A 17660-nucleotide genomic window follows, 5' to 3' on the forward strand; every position below is an offset into this window, starting at 1 on the left:
ATCATGGCGAAATGGCATTCTCCATTTCTGCTGGTTGGGTTTTTTCTTTTTCTCTTTCGCTATCACGTTTCATCTCTCGCAGACTATCTCTCCCTCCCTCTCTTTAACTGTTTGTTGATGCCGCACTTCAGCTGCTGTAATAGGGCGTGATGCCATCATCTCTTACCATCACATCGCGCCACTTCAATTAAGCTATGGCTAGCCTCACTAAACTGACTAGCTACTGGCGATGCCAACCGCTCACCGGTTGTTTGAGAGAAATTCGCCCGACGTTGGTCCGTTATGTTAAATTTTCTGGCAATAAGAGCAATAACACACCTTCATTTTGGCGTAATGTTGATAATCATTATTTAGGCATTTTGCATGGAACCAATTCTGGCATTTTTCACATTCGACTCCTTTTCCATGATAAGTGATTCTACGGTTGCAAGTTTAGTTTTAATTTATGGTTTTAATTCCTACAGCCATGCTCTGTAGAATGTTTTTGACTCGAGATTCAAACTGAGATTTATCAATTGTTATGCCAAGGTTCTTGTATTTGCTTTTTTTGTAAAGTTTTATTGTCATCTTTGGTTTTAAATCTACAGCTTGGATCAAATTTGATATACTTTGCTTTCTCTGCGTTCTGATTTAGTTCATTTGGCCAATAGGATATGGGCATGGCCTGTGATACATGGCTGGACGCGGCTTATTTAGGCATCTAAAATGAAGATAGTCATATGTTGGTTAATAGTGTGCATAATTGTCGTTTGAGAGCAATTCGTCGGCTATTTATCGTTGTTTTAAATTTTATGTTTTTTAAGATTGGATGTATTGCTGTGCTTCATAATGTCCTAAGTAGTTGTTCAAAATGAAGCTGTGTCTCGACTTGATTTCTTCTCACAATCTGAAGAAAAATACAGGTTGGAAAGACCTTCAGCTGTGTACTGCGGATTATCTAATTCTTCGAAATACAAATCCAGACGAGAAGCGATGCGTTCATTACATCGCTACAACATCAGGAAAGTTTGTACACAAGGCATCGCATTCAATAGCAACCTTGGTTGATTCTATGGTTTTAACCCGAGGCACACAGTCAGGTGAATGGTTACCTTGTACATTTAAAAGAATTGTACGTTTGAATTTTATCCATTAAAAATGCTGTTGTTTTAGGCTTGAAATTTGTGGGGATTTTGGCAAGTGGGACAATATTTACGTTTGATTTCTTGTATGAGAAGTTTTGGTGTTCTAACGCCCCTTTTCCTCCAATCGCTGGAAACCAGCAAGGTGAGTTTTGCAGAGTGCCCCATCCTCAAGCCCCGAGATATGAAAGAAATTGTTAGGCAACTAAATTAATTATTTTAATTGGGTAAATATATCAATGAGTGCGTGCTTTAGTAATCGGTTAACTCAATTTAGCAGTCAAGCAACTATCCGTCATAAATGTTGCGGGTATATTACCCAAAGTTTTACGGATTGATTTTTGAGAAAAGTATGTAAATCTCAGGAGGGTCCAACACAGGTCGATCCAATAACAACAGCATAGTATGACGTTGCTGAATTGTTTTTTTTTGACCTACTAGAAGATCTGTTTGTGCATTTGAGTCCCTAAAAATTGTACTAAATGGGCTCGATGATCCTGAAAGGGCCTTTATCTACAATCTGACTAATGCCGGCTCATCACAAAATCGGGCTTGTTTCCGTTTGTCCCCCCCCCCCCGCCGGCAGTACGTTAAGCACTCCTCTCCCCTAGTTATATAGCACGTGCCATCACATAGTAAACCATTTTGGAAAAATATAGCACTTGAGTTTAGGGTATCAAAGATTTGTTGTGATCAAAGCCTAATTGTTGCGATAAACTTATTAAATAGTTTATTTCATCGACGAAGCAGATTTTATTTGTGGGTAGCCCCTGTGTACGGAGGTATTTTAGTGATCTGGTTTATGCTTCGCGATCTGGATTCATTTTGCCTATTCCAAAACGAACAACATAGTTTCAGAATAAACGTGGACAATTTTTTAATTTCTGGCGATAGACTACAACTGAAAATTTAACTAAGAAATCGATTACAGTAGTAAACTTAGTTGTAGACGTTTCATCTCCATCTCGTCACAAGTTACCAGTCACAGTAGTAAGTGGTAATTTAGTTTATGCGTTGGCTTGAACTATTCAGTGTGCATACCTGAGCACAAACAACAAGTGAATGTTTTGACAAAGAAGAGCGATACAGTAATGAGGAGGTCAAGTAACTGTGATTGCAATCAGCCATTTCTTTAAGGATTATACGTGACTGCAAAGCAAACGCGAGAGTTATGCGAGTGTTCTGGTAGATAACGTAACAAAGGAGAACAAGGTTGGGTCTTGTATAGCCCGCGAAATCGGACATGGGCAAATTCAACTGGACAACAAAAAGCTTAACCTGATTATCGGTTGCTTCAAGTTGTCACAAAGATGGTGATGATTTATTTCTGAGCGTTGCTAAGGAAATTACAGTTGATTGAATGCGCTGATAAGTTCGAAACCAGAAAAGGCGAAGATGGTCGGCAACTACTTTTAGTTAAATTCAAATACCTCTTGTAATGGAAAGAGTTTGTCGGACATTCCAAAGCCCTGAATTTTTTTAAGGTTCACTCTACTTTTTTGTAGACCATGATCTAACGAAGTCAGAAAAGGAAGCGCATTATCAACTGTGAACGAAAATCATAGTCTGGAGAAAAAAATTCACTGAGAAGAGCATTATTATCTGAAGTGGCAGAGTGATTGAACGGAAATTAAATTGAAGTTATGCGCAAAAAGCTCTTTTCGTGTCAGAATTTTGTAATTCAATTTACAGAGCCTGATCTCATTAGACAGATGGTTGACTTTACCGATTTACTTATAAAAATGGAAGCTAATATAATGGGTCTTATAGAAACATGGGTTGACAATTTTGTTGGAAAGTCGGCTATTTTGTGGGCTGCCATACGCCGTATTAGGAGGTTTACAATTAGCGATGAGCAGTTCCTTTTTTTATTAGTTCTGAATTTTGTAATGATGACTTTGGGAGTTTTATATGTGTAGCCAGGAAATAAAACAAACTGAATCCCAAAAAGTCCTTGGTTTAATAATTGCATCAAATCTCTCATGGCAAGGCAACCACAGAGTGCAAAAAGCGACTAGTGCTTTTTTCTAAATAAAACGAAATATGTCAGCCATCAGCTCAACGTCAATCAAAATGAACTGCTATACTGGTTATATTGTTCCAATACTGACGTACTGCTCACAAGCATGGTTGCCAAACCGCACCAACATGTACAAAATTGAAAAAAAAAGTGCAGATCATGGCCACTAAATGGATTCTAGGAATTTAACTTCAAAGTTACAAAGAACGTCTCATTAGCCTAAAACTCCTCCCACTTTGTCACTATGTTGAACTGCACGATCTTCTTCTCTTCCTAGCTATTAGACTTAATGAATTTGACATTCCGACAAAATTTAAAACACTTGAAGACGAGAGGACAAGGCAACACTGTAGAGGTGAATTGAAAATTGAAAATAACCGACTAGTCAAATCCGATGAAAACTTCTTCCACCGAACGAAACAACTGTATAACGTTGTAAATAGAAGTATTCAAAAATTTGGAGGCATCTTAAACAAACACACTATCACCAAAGCATACTGGCACTTTTTCACAACGCAATTCAGCCTAACAAACAAATGCTCTTGGCGTAGAATTTGCAGATGTGACAATTGTAACAATTGGAAAAAACTTGATAACTGAAACTGGACTGACACAGGGGCACACATTGAAGCCCCGGGAAACATACCCGAATTCTATATTACTACTACTACTATTAGCCGCCTCAATAAAATAAACGACTTTGTAGTTTTAAAATGCTGCCTTATTAAAATGACCACTAAGAAGCTCGAAATTTTGAAAATCGATCTTTGGGGTAACAGAAAAATAACCTTCCATTTAAATGGCTCCCATTTTTTACGACGCGTAATTTTTGGAAATATGCAGTTTGTCGTTTTTGGGAAGCTCTTCTGATTGTGAAACTTATAGAGCATTCGATCTTATGAACAATTTTTATTAGACTTTTTAGCTAATGACGCTCTCCTGACTTAGAAATGACTTAGAATTTGACGCTTAAGAGGTAATGTCTTTGATTTAGCCTTCATTTCTCAATCGGATGGTTGGGATTAGAAGCAGCCCGACATCAGCTCTTCTGATTATTCAAATGGTTATAATTATTATAGCTGCGAAGCTGTGAGCTGAGCGAAGCTATATTGCGGTGCTCTTGGTTTTTTACAATTCAAAGAATTTGAATTGTATTGGGGCGCTGTCTTTTTACGACTCGAAGAGGAGTATTGGAGAAGTCCTTTTTTTTAATCAATTTTATTGGAGTGACTTTTGAAGCGGGAAATGAAATGCGTGAAAAAATTTGGAGTGATTTTGGCGCTGAACAAAAGTGAAGAGCGGAGCGAAAAAAGAGTGGTTTTTGTTCATACCGCTGTTTTCTAGAGAGTGAGAAATAGGTGTGAAAAAAATTCTGTAAGCGAGCGAAATTTTTTTGTTCACGTGCGGCAATTTAAAGCAGTTTTTTTCCATTTATTTTGGTTAAGAGGTTTGGTTATGATTTTGTTTTAATTTTAGGCTGGTTTCGGCAGTGGTTTGAAGGTTTCTGGAAATTAATATGAATTTTTTGATAATTCGGAGGTTTTTAATGTATTTTGCTGATTTTCGGGCTAATTTTTGCGTTTTTTTGACGATTATTTTGTTTTACTGGCTCAAATTTGTATTAAAAAAACCCCTTCTACTTAAGCACTTTTATGATTATAATTGGTTACAGTTCTGTGGGTAAGAATTATTTTTTTGTTGAGAAATATGACAAAAATGGCGAAAATTGGAACTATTTTTTAAATTTTTTGCAGTATTTCGTTTTTTTTTCCCTGTTTTTAGCTAAGTTTCTTTGCCTATTTTGACTTGCCTATCGTTTTGCGAGCATCTGGATAACCTTTTGGCTGAAGGGAATTTGTCTTTGGATTTATGTGTTTTTGAAATGTTAAAAAATTTAGTAACTTTTTCCAGTTTTTCATTGAAAGTTGTTTTTAAGAGCTTTTTTTTCATAATTTTAGCCTAAAATATTTTTTCAAAATTCACATAAGTGGTTTTTGTAAGTACTAGTTGTTTTGATGAAATTATTTTGGCAGAGATAGTTTTTTCGGGATCTCAATTTATAACAAAATTTGATCAGATTTTTTATCATATTTTAAGATTTGATTTTATTGTTTTTACTTTTTTGTTTCATGACTTTGTTTCAAGATAATCATAAATAAGAGAAGGCACGTTTTGTTTGATGAGTAGTTGGATGGCGTTTAAATGGATTTTCACTTCGAGTCGTTTCCGGAATTCTTCCGGCTATGTTTTTTTTTAAGATCTGTTCACACATTTTCATGATTTTGGAAGTCAAATTGGAGTAGTGATTTTGGTCACGCCGAAACAGGAAGTGGAGCGAAACAGCGAGTGGTTTTGAGGCGTTAATTTTTTTTGCTCTAAAATTAAAGTAGATTGAGAAAACGGTGTTTGAACAAAAGTTCGCTTTCTTGCTAGTGATTTTTTGTTCACAAGCAGGAATTTCGCTTTGATTTTTAATGTTTGTTTTTCAATTTTTTGGATCGGATTTTTTTTCTAAATGGTTTTCCCAATCCATTGATTGTTCAATTTAGGCATATTTTTTTATTTGAACCTTAAGATCACTTCGCACATTTTTATTATTTTGATGTCAAATTGGAGTAATGTGTTTGGTCACGCCGAAACAGGAGGTTCGCTCTAAATTCAAAGTAGAGTGAGAAAACGGTGTTTGAACAAAAATTTGCTTTCTCGCTAGTGGTTTTTTGTTCACATGCGGCAATTTCACTTTGGTTTTTACTGTTTTTTCAATTTTTTGGATCGGATTTTCTAAATGGTTTTCCCAATCCATTCATAGTCCGTTCTAGGTCTAGTTTTGTGTTTAGTCAATGAAATTTCTTTGAATTGTACGTCAGGACTTGTCCAGCTATGTTTTTTTGTTTCGTCGTCTGACGTTCTTTTTTCATTTTACATTTGTTCACACAGCAAAGCTGAAAAAGTCAAATTTTCTGAATGACTTCTTCCTCTCACTAACGGCATTTGCGCGCGGGACGTCATTTCCCATTCGCTTTAGCAAAAGTTTTTAGGTTATTTGCGTGATTAGATTTTGATCATACGTGACTTACCTCACTCAATAAAATTGACTTTTGCACTTTAAAACTTAAGTTTAAATTGAATTTGTTTAAGGTCAAAGGAACTCATTTGTGCAGTAAAGGTCCCTAATAAGAGGCTTCTGCGGAATGAATTTTAACAAGCTTTATTAATTTATCGGTGAATGTTTTTTACCTAGTTTTTTGAGCTACGGCAATTTTTTTTCAATTTAGATCTTTATCTGTTTCTATCTCTATTATATGGCACGCAGGTCTATTCTTTCGCAGCTATTCCGGCAATCTGCCGGCTATGTTTGATATGTTTTCAATCTGACTATTTTGAATCAATATAGCTATGCTATGTCTCTCCTTCAGTAAAGCATCCGATACGTTGAATCAATCTACTCTCATGGGTAAGTTATCCATATTCGGATTAGACTCAGTCGTTGACTTCATTAATTTAATGAAATCTTATTTACAATGCGGGGCACAGTGGGTTTGCCTAGATCGACATTTATCTGATAGTGTTTGTATCCCAAGTGGTGTCCTGCAAGGAAGTGTACTCTGGCCACCTTAGTTTCTTGTTTATTTTGACAATATGTTTATTTTTTACTCATTTCCAAAAATTTGTACATGGTTTGCAGATGATACTAAGCTGTTATGTTCTACAACTGATTTCATTGCTGACCGTCAGAAGGATCTCGATTTGCTCTCTTCTTGGTCTGATTTGCTCTTTTCGTTGTCAAACGTCACAGCTTGAATTTCAATCCGTCGAAATGTATTTTTTCAAAACAGAGCACTGGATGTCTTTAATAATGAAAAGCTGCAGTTTATTAAGTCAACCTGGTATCTTGGAATTCAAATTAATAGCAGTCTCAAATTGGACTTTCACCTAGGCTGAAAATTGAACAAGCCTAGGCAGAATTTCATTTTCCTAAAAAATGTTCCGTGCACTAGTAAAATCAAATATCTGTATTCGGCGTGTTTCATTATACTGTACGGCTCTCCTGCTTGGCATATCAATCCTACGCAGCTCCGATTACTTAAGAACTTTAACATGAAATGCTTGGTGTTTCGGGAAAAGATCATGTTTACATGTTAGGTACATATTTTGACATGCTGATGCAATTCCTATCGATTATAAACTGAGTTTTGGTCTGAAGTTTTTTGCGACTATTGACAGAGGTAACAGCAGTTTTCATTTTGATAATTATTGCACTGTCAAGAAGAACTGCAGATCGTTATGGAGTATGAAAAAGCAGTATCTGGTTGCGGATCCCAAAAACCAAGGCTAGCACTGAAGCTACCTGATTTAATCGGATTATTTCTTTTGTCAATGATTTTAATGACATTAGTACCCCCCAATCAACTACACATCTGTTAAAAACTTCCTTAAAATTACGTAATTTTGAATGTGAAATCTCAAGAAAGTGCACATTTTCAATAAAATTGCTATATGCAGATAATTTGTTTAAGATTGCATGTTGCTTTGCTTATATGCTGTTTTATCCTTTGTACCTTCTGTAAAGATTATATTGAGTATTCTCAAAATTCCGTTCCTGGTAAACATGCGCGCAGTAAAATTGTGTCAGGGGCACCAACGGAATTGATCCTAAACGCGAAACGCATATAAGACACTGACTTCTCACCTTATGCTTTTATGTGTCTTTTATTCATCTGCTTCTACTCCCCATTAAAATTTTGGACTGTCGTCAATTCACGTGACAGTGACATGCCGTGCTGACCGCTGCTTGGCACATTACACAGTGATGTGACAGTTTGCCTACCGCGCCCTCTCATAATACCATGGTCATATGACTACTTGCGTGTCGATACGTGGTTGTCCTGATGCTTCTGTCTGCTCCTCGGAGCACGTTTTCTCTTTCGGACTGGTGAACCGAGGAGACCTAACGGGAAAATCCACTAGTTCTCACGCTGACCTCGTTCTGTGTCTATCGGTTCTTGGCATCATTTGTTTTTGTGCCCTGCACAAGGCTGACTGCACACATTAACGACTTTGCACTAAGATTTGCCCAGAGCAGGTCGGTGTCAAACTAGATGGGAGCAACTAAAGGAGGAAATTGGTTGGAGACGAGTGCCTGCCAACGCAATGGACGTAAAAACTGATAATAAGAAACAGAAAACGAATAGTGAATATAAACAGTGCCATAAAGTTTATAGCCATAGTGAAGAAGAAAAATATTGAAAAATCAAGTGTGTAAATGTCAAGACTCGAGTGTTGATGCCATAAGCTCTTAGTTGTTGACTTATTTTACTTAAATTGACCATGTGTTGTTTCTCGTCTAGTATATTAAGTAACTTGTTCTACATGATCCTAGTATAATACTAACTTGTCAAGGAGCCTTCTGATGCAATTCCTGAGTTGTGGCCGTGCCGTGAATAGACACGTTATTTCCATGAGCGCCCTGTTTGAGTGCCTAGGGGGTGATTAGTTATTTTTTGTAGCTGAGGCCAGAATTTGTACTAAACGCACTGAGGCCAACAATTCAAAAGTGTTCTTTGTACGATTTAAATCTCGTAGCAATTCTGAAGTATTCAAATTCGACCTAGGTCTACTACTAAATTGATGTGAGGAGTGCCGAACACATTGTTCTTTACATACGTAGAGAATGATGAGCCTATTCATGTATAAATGGTAATGAAAAATGCTTCGAGGGTCTTCATTTTGATGCTATGGGGTTTTTGAATGCTATGGGATGAAGTTTTTCAAATGGTAATTTCTTACGGGCTATTTGGCGAGTGAAAACTTTATCGACCCTGACTGCTTTCGCTCTCTTGATTACATAAAGCTTGGCCCGGCAATGTAATCAGAGCAAAATGACCATTATTGTATGTGGCCGCTAAGAACAATGGGGCTTCTTCGAGTATGTGATTGAGTTAATTTTAAATTTGACAAAAGCAACCGCTCGTTTGATAGCAATTCGCCCCAAGTTAGACGGGTATTTTTGCGCTGAATGGAGTCTATCGTTATAGAATTCCACCAAGTCTAATTAATTCGGAGGTGGTGTGTTCTAGTTGAGATTCTTCATTTGGCGACGGATAACGATGCCTCGAGTGTGTTGATTGTGACCTCAGACTTGAACGTGTTTATGGTGCAGTTGAAATCTGGTGAACCGTGCAGTGATTCTTACGCTTATTCATCTATTCAGAGTGAGAGTGACTTGAAGTCAATCAGTTCATCCTTCTATGAGGTGAGTTGGCGGCATTGTTTGCAGTTGACCTATAATAAGCTGATTGCAGTTTATTGGTAGTCTTTGTAGTAGTTGTAATAGTTTTTTGAAATTGTTGACATTAGAAAGAGCTCCCGGTCGGAAAATAGCGTTTTGGAGTCAAAGCTAATTTTTAATTGCTCTCGAACGAAGTTCGTATCAATTATTAATAGCCGCACAGCGATAGCTGGGGCTATTATTGCCCTTCTCTTGGTTTTTTTACAATTCAAAAAATTTGAATTGTATTGGGCCGCTGTCTTTTTACGACTCGAAGAGGAGTATTGGAGAAGTCCTTTTTTAAATCAATTTTATTGGAGTGATTTTTGAACGGGAAATGAAACGCGTGAAAAAATTTGGAGTGATTTTGCTGCTGAATAAAAGTGAAGAGCGGAGCGAAAAGAGAGTGATTTTTGTTCTTACCGCTGTTTTTGAGAGAGCGAGAAATTGATGTGTGAAAAAATTTTTCTCTAAGCGAGCGAAATTTTTTTCACGTGCGGCATTTTGAAGCAGTTTTTTTTCATTTATTTTGGTTAAGAGGTTTGGTTATGATTTTGTTTTAGTTTTAGGCTGGTTTCGGTAGTTGTTTGAAGTCTTTTGGAAATTCATATGAATTTTATGATAATTCGGAGGTTTTTAATGTATTTTGCTGATTTTCAGGATAATTTTTGCGTTTTTTTTACTATTGTTTTGTTTTACTGTCTCAAATGGGTATTGAAGATGCCCCTGTTACTTGAGAAATTTTTAGTTAAGACGAGGTTACAGTTTTGTGGATATGAAGCATTTTTTGTTGAGAAATATGACGAAAAATGCCGAAAATTGGAACTAATTTTCTTAATTTTTTTTGCAGTTTTTCGTTTTTTTTTCTGTTTTTAGACAAATTTCTTAACCTATTATCACTTGCCTATTGTTTTGCGAGCATCGGGATACCCTATTGACTGAAGGGAATTTTGGGACTTTGGATTTATATGCTTTTGAAATATTTAAAAATTTAGTAATTTCCAGTTTTTCAGTGAAAGTTGTTTTTAGGAGCTTTTTTTTCATAATTTAGCCTAAAGTATTTTTTTCAAAATTCACATAAGTGGTTTTTGTAAGTACTAGTTGTTTTGATGAAGTTATTTTGGCATTGATAGTTTTTTCGGGATCTCAATTCATGACAAAATTTGATCAGATTTTTTATCATATTTAACAGATTTGATTTTATTGTTTTTACTTTTTTGTTTCATGGTTTTGTTTAAAGATAATCATAATTTAGTGAAGGCACGTTTTCTTTGATGAGTAGCTGGATTTTCACTTCGAGTCGTTTCCGGAATTCATCCGGCTATGTTTTTTTAAGATCTGTTCACACATTTTCATGATTTTTGAAGTCAAATTGGAGTGGTGATTTCGGTCAAGCCGAAACAGGAAATGGAGCGAAAAAGCGAGTGGTTTTGCGGCGTGATTTTTTTTCGCTCTAATTTTAAAGTAGAGTGAGAAAATGGTGTTTGAACAAAAATTCGGTTTCTCGGTAGTAGTTTTTTGTTCACATGCGGCAATTTCACTCTGATTTTTACTGTTTTTTCGATTTTTTGGATCGGATTTTTTTCTAAATAGTTTTCCCAATCCATTCACAGTGGTTTTTTGTTCACATGCGGCAATTTCACTGATTTTTACTGTTTTTCGATTTTTTGGATCGGATTTTCTAAATAGTTTTCCCAATCCATTCACAGCTCATTCTGGACCTAGTTTTTTGTTAGAATCAAAACTTAATATCTCACTATTGGTTCTTTGTTCTCCCTAGGAGCCTTTTGACATTGATTTTCTGTTTTTTTGTTTTTTTTTTCATCTGATTTTTTTTAGAAATGGTTTTCCCAATTCACTCATTCTCCGTTCTAGGTCTAGTTGTTTGTTAAGTCAATGAAAATTCTTTGAAGTGTACGTCAGGACTTGTCCTTCTATGTTTTTTTATTTCGTCGTCATGATTTTTGTTACGACCATATGACGTCACAGCCACTTTTTTTCATTCGTTCATGCAATTTCAACTGAATCACATGTGTGACGTCATTTTTCGCTCTTAGTGGAGCGAGTTTTTTTGTTCATTTGCGTGATTAAATTTTTGGTCACACTTGACCTACCTCACTCTCAAAAATGACTTCCTCACTTTGAAATTGACTTTTATTTACTTTATTTCAAAGAGATAAGGTCAAATGGGTGTGTCACTCTAAGTGAAGGTTATTTGAGATCAGCTAATGGAGGCAGCATTAACTTATACAGATTTTTAATCAAAATATAACAGATCAGCCTTCAATGAAAAGACGAATTTTTTGGTCTGTCTTTTTTTCCGTTTTTTTAGACTGCCGATCTACGAATCTATTGCGGCTATTTTCTGGCAATCTGCCAGCTATGTTTAGAAACGTCTTGGTCTTTTTTATAGAATTTTTTTGGTTGGCCATTTTTGTGCTTTTCTTCTAGGACATTCTCTGACTTCTCAAGTGACTTTTTCACGCTTGCGTTCTTCATTTTTGAGTGATCTCTATTGCTGTCACTCCTACGAAGTAAAGCTTGTTGCTAATATAAAATCGATTGCAGCATAGCATCAAGAAGGGCCTGATAGCCGAGTGGGCAGTGCTTCTGGTGAGGGATTGGGAGGTCCATGGTTTGAATGCAGGAGTGGTTATCTCTAGGAAAAACTGACCTAGGCTACAGCCCCTGAATTAAGTTGCCTCGCCTATCGTTCGAGAGCAATTCTTCCGACATTAGTCGGTTTATGTTATTTATTTCTTGTAAAAGCGTGGCAAGCAATGTTGTTGTCTTTGATAACTTGCAGTTTTTCAAGCGCTGTAAATTGTCAAGTTGATTCGGGAATAATTCTGCACTTTATATTGTTTGTTTCAGGAGGATACCAGATCGTGCAAATGCCTCTTAATTGTGTTCCAAGCAGTGGGTGACGCGATTCTGATCAACCAAGTGTCTATAACTGCAACAGTTGAAAAGTCAGTGAGCATTTTTTTATCGACTAAATTTTACAACACTTATAGTTCGAGAGGAAATTTTGATCTTAAAATGGTAGGACCATCAATGATCGTAAAATTATCATCATCAAAAGCTGTTATAGAGTTTGACACTTACACCTTCATTCCGCTACAACTCAGTAATAATTACGCTCGGGAAGTTTTAGTGAACTTTTTTTAAAAAAGCCTATCTGATACTTTTGCCTTTCTGCTAATCATTCAGTCAGTGTCCATGAATATTTCGCTGAAATTTATGTTTTTAATTGCTCTCTAACGTAGTTTGTACCAATTATTTAGGTCTTGTTGATCTTTCTAAGCTTTGTCGCGTGACCGTTGACCGTTAATTTGTTTCAACAATTTGTCTTTTTGTCTTTAGGAATGATAAAGTTCTAAAGTCTAAAGGAACTGGTAAAGTTCTAGGTTGTTAAGTATCTGAGGTTATATGACAGGTTTATTAGTCTCTACGTAATATTTGGAGAAGTTTTTGCATGTACGAATTGATTAGTGCACCTGACAGAATTGAAAATTAGTCGAAGCTCATTTGTCGTTTCAACTAAGTTTTTTTGGCTACTGTTGAAATAAAGCAAGAAAATCAAAAAGCATTCGAAGGATCGCAAAATGTATCGCAAAATGGATCGCAAAATGTATTTTTTGGTCAGAAGGGAAGAAACAATTTTAAAATCAACGAGCTGCTGAAACATTTCAAATTTTTTTCAGCAGCTCTTTGAAATTCAAATTTTCAACGTATGCTGTTATAAAATATCGTGAAAATGTTTAATTGTATCGAAAAAATAGCATTTGAATGTTTTCAAAAATGTTTTTCTTTAAAAACGTTTGGATCCAGTCTACTATACTCAGTGCCTTTTAAGACTCGAAATCAGTTTTTATAAAATACAGTGAGCAAAAAGAAATAGTTAAAATTGCGTTTTTTCGCTTTCTCAGCTGATTGGAGCAGCACAATAACTCCGAGTTTAACGCTTGTATCTTTTGATGAGGTTTTGAATTTAGAGATAATTCCAAGCAGACTGAAAATGTTCAGTCTGCTTGGAATTATACAGATAAGGTCTTCGTTGATTTTGTCCGAGAGAAAAGGAGAGTGGTTATCACAAGCCCTGCAAAAGGTTTTATTGGTCGAATCAATTCGCAGAAACTGCTTTGGATGCATAATTTTATGGTGTTTTAGGTTTAGTAAGTTCAACCCCCTCCTATCTAATCCACAATTTTGCTGCCCGCTCCCAACATATAGAAAGCGTAAGCCAGGTACGATCCTAAACAGAGCATTTTGTTTTGGTTTTCAGTGAGCTAAGTTTTATGCTTATCTTCTTCAAAACGTTTTTATACTTTCGTTAATTTAAATTTGAGATTTTCTTTCAACTCCTATTTTACTTTCAGCATAAGATTTGATCAAAGACGATTGAGGTTTCCTCTTGATGATTTCGCCAGGTTTTGAACCTTTGTGTCTTTTATCTGTCATGCTTGGTCCCTGCTGGGAGGTTGAACTATAGATTTTGCAAAAATGTTTTCAAAACTTATAAGCTTTTGACGTTCGTTTGTTTTTTTTTAGTTCAAGTCGTCAATGAAACTTCTTTGAGATTGGAGCTGGGTTCCTGTTTGGATTTTAAGATTAAATGGCTAGTTTTGAAGACATTAACATCGTTCCCGTTTAGCAGTTATTAATAGCCGCACAGCCATAGCCGGGGCTATAATTGGCCTTCTCTTGGTTTTTATTTCGTCAAGATATTTGTTACAACCATATGACGTCACAACCACTTCAAATCTGCTTTTTGTTCATTCGTTGATGCAATTTCAAACTGGAGTTCGTGTGTGACGTCATTTTTGCTCTTAGTGGAGCGTGTTTTTTTGTTCGTTTGCGTGAAAAAATTTTTGGTCGCACTTGACTTACCTCACTCTCAAAAATGACTTCCTCACTTTGAAATTGACTTTTATTTACTTTCATTCAAAGAGATAAGGTCAAATGGGCGAGACCAGAGGCAGCAATTACTTAAACAGATTCTTAATCAAAATATAACATATCAGCCTTCAATGAACAGACGAATTTTTTTGGTGTCTTCTTAGTGTTTCTTTTGGGACTGCAGATCTACGAAATTATTGTGGCTATTTTCTGCCAGCTATGTTTTTGTTTTTCTCTGTAACTTTTAGTATTTTAATAATTTGGCTTCTTTTTTGATTTCTTATACGTTTTTGGAGTACATTAATTTCAAAATTTGAGCAATTTTTGTCTTAAATTTTGAACGTTTTATGCTGTAAGATTGTTTAAACGTATCGAAAAAAGTTTTTAATAAAATGTTAATTAACTTTACAAACGTTTGGATGTAGTGTACTAGCCTCAGTGCATTTAAAAACTCAAAAGTTTTTTTTGTTTCGGCCATCAAAAGGAAATGGATTATTTACTGCTTGCTCAATTTATTGGGACAGCACAATAACTCCGAGTTTCAATTTTGTATTTATTGATGAGGTTTAGAATTTTCATTCTGCATAGATTTATACAGACGAGCTCCTCTTTGATTTTGTCCAAGAGCTGAGGAAATTGTGATCGCAACACTACAAATGTATGTATAAGAGGTATCAAATTGATATCATAATTCTATAAACTGAAGTGTACAAAGTCAAGAATTTAATTTATGGTGATCACATTAGAGTACGGCAAATCGCAGGTACAATTAGGTCTACGAAAAGCTTTGCCGGTTCGCCGAAAGTGCCGAGGATGCATAAATTTTTGTTGTGTAGGTTTTTAGCAAATTCAACCTCCTTACACAATCCACAATTTTGCTGCCCCCTCCCTACACACTGTGGTCCCTAAATTTTAAAACAGGTACGAGCAATCCTTTCCAATGTCTGTCGGATATGTTTTTAATACCCGCCTCAGCTTCTCAGCCGGCTATTAGAGCGCTCCTAATTTTTTTACAATTCAAAGAAATTGAATTGTATTGGGGCGCTGTTTTATTAAGATCTGTTCACACATTATCATGATTTTTGAAGATAAATTGGAGTAGTGATTTTAGTCAAGCCGAAACGGGAAGTGGGGCGAAAAAGCGAGTGGTTTTGCGGCGTAAGATTTTTTCACTCTAATTTCTTTAACTAGAGTTGATAACGGTTAGATAAAAGTTAGAAAACAAAAATTCGCTTTCCCGCTAATCGTTTTTAATAGCCTTATCAGCTTCTCGGCAGGCTATTAAAGCGCTCCCAAATTTTTTGCTTCGTCGAATAAAATTTTTTTCGCTTTACCTTAGTTCACAGCTTGTTCAACATTTTGCGTGAAATCTTTTTGACTTCTCTAGGCCAGCTTGACTCTTCTCTCATTCTGCTGAAAGTGTTTTTAGACAGCAGTTGCGCAGCAAAGCAACCCAAAATGAACAGAGTCAATATCAAAAAATTGGTATTGATACTAGCCCCTGTGTCGTCTTAATATGAAACAGGAGTATGTTCAGCTCCAAACTGACTTCAAAATAGTTTGCACTTTAAAATCGTTTGTGTACAATAATCATTTTTTTCGATAGTTTTTTCTTTCAATCCCAGTCTTGGTTAAGCCCCTGGTATTGATCATTTTTGTCTTTAGTTTTTTCTCTTCTCTCAATCCTAATCTTGGTAATGAGTGTCAACGGTGGCTATTTTTCGGCAATCTGCCGGGTATGTTTTGCTTTTCGTCTTCAACTCTTTTTCATACGTTCTTCAGTGTAAATTTAAGATTTTGTTCCAACTCCTAATTTACTTTCAGCATAAAATTTAATCAAAGGCGATGGCGGATTCCTCTTGATGATGGGGTTGCTGTAACTGAGTTGAAGAGTTGCCTCAGTTTGAACGGGCAATTCTTTGCTGTCAGCGTGGCTCAGTCGAACTTGTCTGGTAGTGTGTTATGTATTGGATCTACGAGGAGTGAAAAGATGGTTGTTTCCAAACAGGTTAGAAGAAATAACGTGGTTTTATTTTTGCTCATCCGGGTGGATTACATCCTTTATAATTGTAGACATTTCTATTGCTATATATGAATTGAAATGGGAAAAACGGCGAATCGATTGTTGACGATGTTTGCAATAGGCGATAAAAATTGTCACCAGGTAGCTCCTTCCACGCCAGGAAGCAATTCCAGCTGTGTCCTTATTTACTAGTTTATACTTGGATTTGTGCTAAATGGAAAAATTAGGCAGCAGTAAAAATAGACATATGAATCAAAATATTCAGTTTGGAATAGTTCAAGATGGAAAATTGTTTGTTTTTAGCCAATTCAACCATCGTACTGCTAACTCTATTAAAATAGTCTCCAACAATGAAGCTTTGTCATAAAGCAAATTTGTTTGAATTTGTTTTAGTAAAATTATGATAAAAGGAGTCACAAAGATATCAATTCCATTTGGTCGTATTTCTTTCCAAAAGTTCATTTAATTACCAGGTGATCAATTTTAGGTTGTGGGAGAACAGCTTCCCTTCGTGCGCACTCAGACTTTATCCGCCATTCAGTTCTCAGCTGACTCTAGTCTGGTCCTGTGTCTCACTAAAGATGGCAACTTCTGCGTCTTCACATTGTTTGGCCAACAGCTGTTGTTGAACTGCTCTCAGTTGGAATTTGATGCTCAGTATTACCTACGAGTGTTAACTCTGCCGGCAAGGTATCGACATTTTTTTTACATTAGTTTAATTTCTCTCAAGCGATGTTTTATACTATTCCTGCTGTCTTTTTTGCTTGCAATTTTCAAAATTGCAAGCAAAATTGCCCATCCTCAAAATTTGGGCAATTTTCAAAATTGCCCATCCTCACCGTAGGTTTTTATGACTCGAAGGGATTAATGGCTCTCGGAAGAAGTTTGGAGCAATTATTGCAAACATGTCTGCCTTTTTCATACAAAATTTCTGCTTGATCGTTTTCTGCTAGAACGTGCATTCGATTTCACTTCTTGAGTGACTTTTTCGCCCTTGTCTTTTTAATTTTTGCATGATCTTAATTGCTTTTATTCAAAAATTAAGTCTGTTGCTGAAACAAAAGCGATTGCAAGATAAGGTATCCCATGGTCCTGTTAGCCGTGGTTAACGGTTCAGTCTATCATGGTGGAGGTCGCTGGTTCGAACCATTCTTTGGTCGGAAGTTTTTGCACTCATAAAAACAGTATACTGATTATATAGGCTACAGCCTCCTCATTGGCCCGCCTGTAGATCAAGATCAGTTTGTCTGACGTTAGTCGATTTATGTTCATCTTTTATAGGTCCAATTGGTTTAGAGCGTGACGCAGAAGTTTCGTCGTTTTTGA

At 36.1% G+C, this 17660-nt stretch overlaps 1 protein-coding gene across 4 annotated transcripts in view; it reads left to right on the top strand.

Annotated features, from left to right (window-relative positions):
• Positions 1–807: 807 nt before the first annotated feature.
• Positions 808–17660, top strand: part of LOC142344093 (uncharacterized) — a 120590-nt gene continuing 103737 nt past the window's right edge. For all 4 annotated transcript variants that reach the window (XM_075395582.1, XM_075395598.1, XM_075395590.1 and 1 more), the window contains exons 1-6: positions 808–1079; positions 1153–1266; positions 9219–9394; positions 12284–12381; positions 16136–16319; positions 16822–17024. In XM_075395582.1, coding sequence (XP_075251697.1) covers positions 851–1079; positions 1153–1266; positions 9219–9394; positions 12284–12381; positions 16136–16319; positions 16822–17024 — 1004 coding nt within the window. In that variant the 5' untranslated portion in view covers positions 808–850. The remainder of the gene's footprint in view (positions 1080–1152; positions 1267–9218; positions 9395–12283; positions 12382–16135; positions 16320–16821; positions 17025–17660) is intronic.

Source organism: Convolutriloba macropyga, chromosome 1 (assembly GCF_964194025.1).
Source record: "Convolutriloba macropyga chromosome 1, txConMacr16.3, whole genome shotgun sequence".
NCBI lineage: Eukaryota > Metazoa > Xenacoelomorpha > Acoela > Convolutidae > Convolutriloba > Convolutriloba macropyga.